General features: G+C 35.2%; 1 protein-coding gene across 1 annotated transcript; it reads left to right on the plus strand.

Moving 5' to 3' along the window:
- Window positions 1-5,463: 5,463 nt before the first annotated feature.
- LOC103611058 (olfactory receptor 5D14-like) lies at window positions 5,464-6,408 on the plus strand. The gene has a single exon (XM_008595093.1). The coding sequence runs from the start codon at window positions 5,464-5,466 to the stop codon at window positions 6,406-6,408; it is 945 nt and encodes a 314-aa protein (XP_008593315.1).
- Window positions 6,409-11,194: the final 4,786 nt, after the last annotated feature.

The following is an 11,194-nucleotide window of genomic DNA, read 5'->3' on the forward strand; positions in this document are numbered from 1 at the left end:
TTGAGATGGTTTCATGGCTTTGCAGGCTTCTGGTGGGTATAGTGTAATAATGGAGATGCATGGGGTTATTGTTTCCCAGGGCAGGATGCTGTCTCAAAGTAGATACCCTCTCAAAATGATGTTATGATTTAGCATTCTAGGTCCAGGTGTTTGTGTGGGACCTGATGTGAGTTCCCTATCTCATACAATAACAGTCCTAATTGAGCTCATTCATGTTGATGCAATGACTTAGCAATTCGGTCAATATTAAAGCTTACAAGATGATACCAGTTGTTTCTACGGTGACTTGGTGCTGTCACCTGGGGTGCCTCAATATTTTCCTAATAATTCTCTCATCCTCTAGTAGGGTACAATGTCTTCCTTGTGTGCTGATCTCAGAGCAATGTTTGAAGAGAGTAAAAGTAAAAGCCATAAATCATGTTAGTGCCTCAACTCCAGAATCCACACGTCACTTTTACCATATTTTCTAGGTAAAGCAAGTCACAATTCCAAATTAATGGATCCAACACTGCACCCCTCGTGAAAGCATCACTCCCTCGGGAGACAAGACTTCTAAAGTACTAGAGCTCATGGTTTCACTTACGGTAAGCAAAGATTTAGNTGGTGTTTTAGTTTTTGTGGCTATTTTAAATAGGGCTTTTTCTTGATTTCTTTTTCAGCTAGTTTCTTGTTAGTGTACAGAAATGCTATTGACTTTTGTATGTTTATTTTGTGCCCTACAACTTTACTGAATTCTTTTACCAGTTTTAAAGGTTTTTGGTGGATTCTTCAGAATTTTCTCTATGTAAGACCATATCACCTGGAAACAGGGACAAATTGATTATCTCCTTTCTAATCCAGATGCCCTTTATTTTATTCCCTGGCCTAATGGGTCTGGCTAGAACTTCTGGTTTTATGTTGAATGAGTGATGAATACTGGCATACGTGACTTGGTCCAGTTCTTAAAGAAAACATATTCAAGTTTTCCATGTTCAGTATAATATATGCTGTGGGTTTTTTAATTATAGTCATTACTGTATTGAGGTATGTTCCTTGTATGCCTAATTTGTTGAGAGCTTTTTATCATGAAGTATTGTCAATTTTTTTCAAATGCTTTTCCTGCTTTTTCTGATATGATCAAATGGGGTTTGTTTTTCATTCTGTTGATGTGATGCATCACGTATCATGGTTATTAATTTGCATAGGTTGACCTATCCCTGAATAAATCTTACTAGATCATGGTGTGTGATGTTAGATTTGAATTCTACTACTGTGTTAAGTGGTTTTCATCTATGCTTATCAGGGATACTTGCTTACAGTTTTCTTTTCTTTTTTGGCATTTTACATTTTTAAAATTTGTTTCAATAAGTTTCTAAAATTTTCTTCTTAATTTCTTCATTGACTCATTAGCATATTTCTCAATTTCCATATATTTGTGCAGTTTTTAATGATCCTCTTATTATTGATTTCTACTTTTATTTCATTGTGGTGTTCTGAAAACATACTTTTGATATGATGTTGATTGTTTAAAATTTGGTGAGGCTTGTCTTGTGGCCAAACATATTATTTGCCCCTGAGAATATTGCACATGCTCACACAAAGAATGTGTATTCTGCAACTTTAAGATGAAATGTTCTATAAATGTCCACTAGGTCCATTTCATGGAAAAATTAGTATAAGACCTTGTTTGTTGATTTTCTAACTAACTAATCTCTCTAATGCTGAGAATGGGGTGTTGAATTTCCCAACTATTTTATATTGGGGGGTTCTCTCTCTCCCTTTACATCAAATAAAATGTGCCATATATATCTGACTGTTCCAGTTTTGGTTGCATATATATGTATTATTATTAAATCCTCTTGCTGAATTCATCCTTTTGTCATTACATAATGAAGGCATTTGTCTCTCTATACATTTCTTTCTGTAGTCTGTTTTACCTAATACAAGTGTAACTAATACTGCTCATTTTTGGAGTTTGTTCCCATGGAATATGTTTTTCCATCCCTTCAGTTTGAATCTTTGTGTGTCTTTACAGGTGAGATGAGTTTCTTATAGGGATTATGTAGGTGGGTACTATTATTTTAATCCATTCCACAAGTGTTCATGTTTTCATTAGAGAATTTAAACCATTTATATTTAAGGTTATGATTGATATGTAAGGATTACTCCTGTCATTTTGTTTATTGTTTTCTGGTAGTTTTTGTATATCTTTTGTTCCTTTCTTCTTCTCTTGTTTATCTTTGTGGTAGGATAGTTTTCTACAGTGAAAATTTGGATTAATTTTTCTTTCTCATTTGTGTATGTGCTCCATGAGTGAGTTTTATGCTTTTGTGTGTTATGCTGTGGACATGAGGTGGGTGGGTCCCAAGTCCTGAATAGTGTGTGTTTGTTGAAGAGCATGGTCCTGGGGGAAGGCCAGTCACTGCACTGGTACATCTGCACCTTGGGTATGAGGTGGTGCTGTGTTGACTCCTATGCAAGAGTCATGACTCTATCATTGGATTGAGATGGTTTCATGGCTTTGCAGGCTTCTGGTGGGTATAGTGTAATAATGGAGATGCATGGGGTTATTGTTTCCCAGGGCAGGATGCTGTCTCAAAGTAGATACCCTCTCAAAATGATGTTATGATTTAGCATTCTAGGTCCAGGTGTTTGTGTGGGACCTGATGTGAGTTCCCTATCTCATACAATAACAGTCCTAATTGAGCTCATTCATGTTGATGCAATGACTTAGCAATTCTGTCAATATTAAAGCTTCCAAGATGATACCATTTGTTTCTTAGGTGACTTGGTGCTGACTGTCACCTGGGGTGATTCAATATTTTCCCAAGAATTCTCTCATTCTCCAGTAGGGTACAATGTCTTCCTTGTGTGCTGATCTCAGAGCAACATTTGAAGAGAGTAAAAGTAAAAGCCATAAATCATCTTAGTGCCTCAACTCTAGAATCCACACATCACTTCTACCATATTTTCTAGGTCAAGCAAGTCACAATTCCAACTTAATGGATCCAACACTGCACCCCTCAGGAGGGGTGAAAGCATCACTCCCTCAGGAGACAAGACTTCTAAAGTACTAGAGCTCATGGTTTCACTATGGTAAGCAAAGATTTAGTCAGTGCACCACTAAGGAAGGGTGACAGGTAGAAGAGTCACTCCCATTTGTAGTTTATACCCATACATCCTTGGACTCATAAAAATAATCAATGGAGAAACAGTTCTACATATTTGTTGCAGAATTAGAGCATATAACACCTCCTGGAGGTTATTACTCCATCCATGTAAAGTATTGCCACAGAGACCATGTTATAAGTTTCAAAATGTTATCCCAATATTCCAAGCATACTTTTTGAATTTCTAATATTGGAAGAATTTTTGTTCACCTTATTACCGGGATTCCCCAGAGCAGGATTATAGTGCTACAGCTAGACACTATTTGGTGGGGTCATCAAATAAAGGAAAACAATCTGAAAATAAGGTCTCAGTGCTTTCATCCATATGTAAGTTGTTTTAGGAAATACCCCATGAGGCTACAAGATCAGGCTGAGAAGCATGAAACAATATAAAAAGAGAATGAACCATGGGCATTTGTAATTACTCATAAGATTTATTTGTGTCTTCAGGAATAACAGTGCTGGTGACTGCTGTGCATGCCAAATTTTATAGATTCATAGAATAGATAATACCCTGTTCATTATGGGAAGTGTAGGTTGCATGATAACTTAGTGGCTTATTTTCAATGATCCAGTTTCTACTGAGGTCCATTTAAAAGTGAGAAACTTTTCTCAGTTGGTGAAGAGTTGTCTGCAGAGGAAGTTATTTACTTGCTTTAAAATCCTAAAGGTCTGATCTGTAATTCACTGTAGGGGCATAATGTAAGTTCTGAACAACCAATATTTGCAAATACTCTTCAAGACCAATCATAAGTGCTGGGTCATATGTCCCTAATAGCACAGTTGCATGGCAGATAGGACTTTTATATAGATTTCACTTGTCTTGGACCCCAATCAAAAAGGACATTTTTGTGGGAAATTCTGCAAATATGTAAGTGGCTTAAAACTACTATATATAGCCTCCAAAATTCAAAGAGGATCACTAAATTTCAGAATAGACAAGGCAGTATTTGATTTTTATTCTAGTTTTATTAATTGCAGAGGGCATTTTAATTATGTGCAGGCAAAGCACAATAGTCAACATTATGCAACATTTTTTCGGTGTAATTTCAAGGGGAGTCTAGTTATTATACATGTACAAGAGACCTAGCATTTGCCTTAATTACCTGTTTTGGTGCCTCTGAAGAATTAGTTGCTTGTGAATCTCCAGAGCTTGACTCCCCAGGGCTATAGACTTACATGTAAAGAGTTGGTGCTCCTGTTATACTGAGTTAACAGAGAACCAGCAGGGTGGTGGCCTGTTTCTCTGTAGCAGGTAAGTTTATTCAGGTTTTCTATGAGATATACAACAGTGTTTTCCTGATATGGTCTTTGAATAATTTTTTATTTTTATGTCATTGTAAATGTCATCCAATTCTGAACTTAATTGAAGAAAGAAGTTAACACTCGTGGAAATTCTTGGATTCAGGTCCACTGGCAACCATTTCATAAAGAACAGCGTACGTTTGCTACCTGGAAATGGAAACTTACTCATATTGTCTTTACATGCACTTTACATTGTTAAATAAACTATTACTGGAAAGAAAACTAGTTAGTCTTGAGAGATATCTTACCTTATATGTCTTTGGACACTTACAAAATATCTATGTGATCCTGTATTGTAGTAAAATCTATCCCTTAGACCATAATCCCTAAAAAATTGCCCTGTCCACTCAGGTCAAAAGTAAGCCATGTCCTCCTCAAACTCTCAGTCACTAAGACATTCTATGAGAGAAGGGTTATTTTTTTTTTAACTGAATAAAAGTTGGTAAAATGGAATTGCTATGCCTTTTTCTATATTTCTCTTATAACGTATTTTATACTTATAATTGAAACATGTTATCTTAAACATTTTAGTTGATTTGCGTAATCAGTATATAGGCAAAATCCAGGAGCGATGTTGTTCTCTGAGTTGAATATTTCACACTATTTTTCAGATAATCTTCACTAGTGTATGTATTTATGCACACACTGTGTATCAGTTATGTTCATGCTACAACACTAGCTAATGTGTGGAAGTACACATTGCAATGTAATAAGTATTCGACACTAGCTTGTGTGTGGAAGTACACATTGCAATGTAATAAGTATTTTTAATAGAAACAGAGTGCAATGGAAATGCAAAGACATTTCAAATACTCAGCACTGTTTGGTATATATGCAGCAGCGATCTGCATGAGGCAAGTTCTTCATGGAGAAACCTAGGACCAATATTCTTTTTTCTCATTTACTTTCCTGTACCATACAAAGTCATGACAATTTTCACGCATCCCCATAAATCTTCTCTTTGGCAGGGATAACTCTTTGCAAACACACCATTGCATTAAAAAGAATTATGGTGAGGGCAGCAAGGAATCTGAGTGTGGAGACGACCTTTGCCCTCTTAGGTTTCACAGATTACCCAGAACTTCAGATTCCTCTCTTCCTTGTGTTTCTGATCATGTATGTTATCACTGTGGTAGGAAACGTTGGAATGATAGTCCTAATCAAAATTGACCCCAAGCTCCACACCCCCATGTACTTCTTCCTCAGTCATCTTTCTTTTGTTGATTTGTGTTACTCTTCAATCATCACTCCCAAGCTGCTTGAGAGCCTGGTCATGGCAGATCAGAGCATCTTGTACTTGAGCTGCATGTTGCAGTATTTCCTCTCCTGCACAGCTGTAGTGACCGAGTCCTTCCTGCTGGCGGTGATGGCCTATGATCGCTTCGTGGCCATCTGTAATCCTCTGCTTTACACAGTTGCCATGCCACAGAGGCTCTGTGACCTTCTGGTGGCAGGGTCATATCTTTGGGGTATGACTGGCCCCTTGGTACTCCTTTGCTATGCTCTCCATCTAAACTTTTCTGGACACAATGTGATCAACCACTTTTTCTGTAAGTACACTGCTCTCATCGCTGTGTCCAGCTCTGATGTTCACATCCCCCACCTGCTGCTTTTTGCCTTTGCCACCTTCAATGAGGTGAGTACACTGCTGGTCATCCTCACATCCTATGTTTTCATTCTCATGACTGTACTAAAAATCCTTTCTGCCAGTGGACGTCACAAAGCCTTCTCCACCTGTGCCTCCCACCTGACCATCATCACCATCTTCCACGGGACCATCCTTTCCCTTTACTGCATGCCCAATTCCAAAAACTCTCAACAAATGGTCAAAGTGGCCTCCATATTTTATACAGTCGTCAATCCCATGCTGAACCCTCTGATCTACAGTCTAAGGAATAAAGATGTGAAGGATGCCTTTAGGAAATTAATGGACAGAAAAGTCCCATTTCATTGATCCAATTTCCAGAGATGTTTCAGTCTTAATGAACAACTGGACCAGAGTCTAAAATGTTTCTAAAACTTACAGATGTATTTGTATGAGGTTTTCATAGATGATTGAGTAGCATGAGATTTAAATCCCTTGAAGTTCTCAAGGAAGACAATTCTGAGATGAATTCTACAAGATTTGCATCCATTAAATATTATTTTCTCCAATTCTTGAACACAAACACAAAAATATAACAAAGCACAATAGATTACTCAATGTGGAGAATAAAGTGACTGAGAGAATGCTGTTATTTCTAAATTGAATGGATTTTCTGATCTAATTTGTATACAAATGAGTACCTTGCCTTTAAAGTTGTTTTTGTTGTGTGTCACTGAAGCACTGTGTCTTTGTTGGCAGATACAGGTGGATATGCTATGCAATGAAAGGGCTGTAATTATTTTCTGACATCTGCATCTCTTAGAGTTTGTGATTTCTATAAGTAGAAAGCCTTGCACTTAAAACAGCTCATGTCGAGAATTAATTAAGACAAGTATAATCATATCTGCTACACATATGATGACAGAGATGTTAGGAGAGATAGCCTGGAAATGACTGATTTAAGACAGACTTAACTCTTTCCATTCCAAATCCAGTGCATTTTCTCCACAATGCTGCTGCAGAAATAAGTATGAGATGTCATACAGATCAATTTTGTCCTCCAGAAAGGACAGCCCTGGAGTCATTTCAATATTCCTATATTATGCTTTTACATTATTACTCAACACTTGGATTCCCAGTATTATCAGGTGTCTAACCCTCTCCAAGTTGTCTTCTAGTCTAATCCATACAGAATGTATGTGGATACTGTGGAAAAAGATTTCAAAACTTCTTCATTAATGTTTATGTAAATGACTAAACAAACACAAATATCTGGTAGCAAACACCCCAGAAATTAAAGCAAAAATTGAATAAGAATCTAACCATACAGAATGTAAAAAAAAATAATAATATAATAAGTTTCAGTTATTAAAATGTGTCATATAGGGACAAATAGATAACCACATATGAAAAAATTTAAAAAATATATATTTGTTTTTCATACAGCAAAACAGTGTACTAAAAGCAGGTTTAAATTAAGGTTACATGACTATAAAAAAACTATACTAGTATGATATAATCCAGAAATAAACAAACGAACAATAAGAGAGATAGAGAGAAAGAAAGAAACAACAATCACAACGGTACATTGAACTTCTAGAAAACCAGAGGTGGAAAAGGGAAGGGAGAGACAGAGGCAGGGGGGCTAATGAGGAACCGATCAACAGACACAAAGAATGATTGTGCGTTGTAATGATGAATAAGTTAACTATGCTGATCTAACCACCACACATTTTGCACAATTATTGAAAACCAATGTTATACCACACATGTATGTATAGTAAAAAATAATTAAACAAAACCTTTTTGCAAAAACTACAGATAAGAAGTTAAAATGGCAAATGAAAAACTGAGGAATAGTTCTGGCTTTTGTCACATATAGTAGAGGTGAAAATGACAATACTGTAGAAAAATATGCATGTGATATAATTACATATGCTAGTTAATGGAATATCAATAGCCTGAAACATCTGAAGAGTTGTTCAGCCTGACCCCGAAGAGCAGAAACACTAATTACAACTGCTTTGAACTATCATTTCTCATCCTTTGGTGTGGCAGAAATCTAAAAGTTTATTACACATCCTGTAAGTGAAGCTGTGGGGAAACAGCATTTTTATACATTTTGAGCAGGAATATAACAAGTTATAGTACCTATCGTAGGAGATTAGGAGTACTAGTGACATTACATATCATATGTATCCTCATTCAAAGCATTCACAGTTCTAGGAATCTATCTCCAAGGTACAGTAGCAAAAATATGAAAAAAAACAACAGAACCATAAGAATTATTTATAGTAACAACAGAGTGTTTAAAGTGTAATATGGAGGTGATTGAATAAAAACATGGAAGTACACAACTGCAAAAATATAAAAAGGAAGGAACTTATATATTGGTACAGATTCTCTCCCAGAATATTCTTAAATGAATAAAGACAAGACTTAGAAAATATTTTTATAGTATGATAAAATGCATGAAAGAAGAGACAAAAGTAAACCAAAAGCTAATAAAGGTAAGAAGAAATGAAATAGAACTTCAAATTAATAATAATGAAATAATTACTTAAATGTGACTGAAGCCAAGGTTGTTAGCATATGAGAAAAGGGCTAAAGTTCTAAAGTAATGGAAGGTAAATAATTTTTTTTCATCTTAATTAGTATTAGAAATTCAGTTTGATACAATATTTTTCTTTGAAACAATTACCACTAAAAATTATAACTCGGTAGCAATAAACATTCCTGTTTTTCAAATTTCCTTAAAATGAAAAACTTATGTCCTTCAAACAGAACTAGGGCTTCTTGGAGAAATGGCAAATTTGATGTTTAAGACTGAAAATATATAAGATTAGCCTTGGGAAGTTTAATTTTCACAAAAGCGAGAATGTTATCAGCAGCCAGTCAAATCATCTGAAATAGGACTAGGAGGCAATTTGAAGTGGCTCCCACTGGCTTATGGTTAGAAGATTTTAACATAATAATGAATATTGACTGCTATTATTTTAAATTCATCAAATATGTTTAAATCTAGATTATGAAAAAGAAAATAATAATAAACCATTGCCTACTATTAAAGGCTTCTTGGCTATTAACTCAGTAGTCTGAACATTGTAAATGAAAGGAAACAAATATTTGTTTTATATTTCCTCTATGAATTGTATTTCAGGGTCACCTAACAGTTAGAGAGAGGAAGTTCTGATGAACTAAAAACAGGAAAAATAATGAATTAGAAATTCACAATTTTAGAACTTCTAATTAAAAAAAAAAAGATCGAAGTGTTGATTTAGGTCGGTATTAAAATCACAGAGTAAAAACTTGGTGGGTAATTTTAAAACAAAATAACGTAGCTCTTGTATGGGGAGTTGTATCCATTTATATTTAATGGTTTTATTGAAAGGTATTGTCTTCCTCCTGGCATTTTATTAATTTTTGTTTAGATGTTTAAAGCATATTTGTTCCTTTGTTCCCCATAAGTGGTTTGTCTTTCAATTTTGTCTTCTTTGAGGTGATAACATAAAGTTTCTTTCTCTTTCTCTTTTGCATTTTTGATCTACACGTGGGTTTTGTTCTTCCTTGTGTATTCGTGGTAGTGATTATCATTTTGGGGATTCCAGATTCAGGACTCCCTTGAGGAGATATTTTAGTGATGGTCACGTGCTGGTGAACTCCTACAGTTTATGTCTGAGAAATACACTATTTCTCCTTCATTTCTGAAAGATAGCCTTGCTGGGTATAGTATTCTTGGCTGTCAATTTTCTTTTTACTTTTAGTTTTTTCAATATAATGCTCCATTTTCTTCTGACCTGTAGAGTTGGTGTTGAGAAGTCTTATTTTAGTCCAATAACACTCCTTTATAGGTGATTTGGTACTTTTCTGTTGCTCTTTTTAAATTCTCTCCTTGTATTTGAGCTTTGTCAATTCGACTATACTGTGGCTCAGGGAGGACATTTTTGGATTGAATCTGTGTGTTGATCTTTAAGCCTCCCAGATGTGAATGACCATATATCTTTCTGTACCTTGGAAGTTTTCCACTGTTATTTCACTGAAAAGGTTGTTAATATTTTCCCTCTCTCCTCCCCTTGTGAACGCCCATGATTCGGAGGTAAAACTGCTATATGATCCAGCAATCACACTGTTGAGTATATACTCAAAGGAATGGAAATCATCATGACAAAGAGATGCCTATAGTCCAATGTTTGTTGCAGTTCTATTTTCAATAGCCAAGAGTTGGAACCAACCTAAACTTCTATTCATGGATGACTAAATACAAAAATGGGGTATACATATATATAATGGAATGGTACTCTGTTATAAAAAATGAATGAAGTTCTGCCATTTGCACCAACATGTATGAACGTGGAAAAAATTATTTTAAATGAGATAAGCCTGGCACAAAAAGGGAAATACCACATTTCTTCACTCATAAGTGAAAAGTAAGAAAAAATAAAAGAAAGAAAGAGAGAGAGAGAAAGAGAGAAAGAAAGAAAGAGAGCAATCTTAATAATTCATTGAATTTTTTAAAGGAAAGAACAGAATTGAGTCCACTAGAGGTGGTATAAAGTGAGGGAAGAGGGGCTTAGTGAGAAATGGGTAAAGTGGTGCTAGAAATGATTACATTGTATAATGATGAGTGTACTATTTATGCTGATTTGAGTATCACATATTGCACATAGCTGTTGACATTCAATGCTATACCCCACAGATGTGTACAATCATGTTTCAATAAATAAACAAATAAACCAAATAATCAACCCAACACTACCCAATCCAAAGATCATTAGAACATCCCTAAAAAGTGAAAACCCAGTTAACATGTGCCCTGCAATGGGATGCAACTGGCATTAGTTCGAACCACCTATGAAAAATTCTGTTCTGAAAGAAACTAAGAAAAATGAGCTGAACTTATAAACACTCTCATTCTTAAAATTAGCTTAAAAGAATTGGTGCAGAAACAACTTAAATGACACCAAATGAAGAAAAAAGCCAAATACAGAAGCAGCAGCATTCTACAAATGGTCCATTTTTTTCTTCAAAAATTATCTGAACACATACACACATGCTTTCACACACAGAACAGTTACATAATAAAGAAAATTATTATGTAACAACCAAATATATATATATATATATATAACAACTAAATTTGTTTGAATCTTGATTC

This window comes from Galeopterus variegatus, unplaced genomic scaffold, assembly GCF_000696425.1.
Source record: "Galeopterus variegatus unplaced genomic scaffold, G_variegatus-3.0.2 Scaffold12342, whole genome shotgun sequence".
NCBI classification, from domain to species: domain Eukaryota; kingdom Metazoa; phylum Chordata; class Mammalia; order Dermoptera; family Cynocephalidae; genus Galeopterus; species Galeopterus variegatus.

Bases quoted from the DNA above. Each gene is read 5' to 3' on its own strand.
- LOC103611058 (XM_008595093.1), top strand. From the start codon at position 5,464: ATGGTGAGGGCAGCAAGGAATCTGAGTGTGGAGACGACCTTTGCCCTC.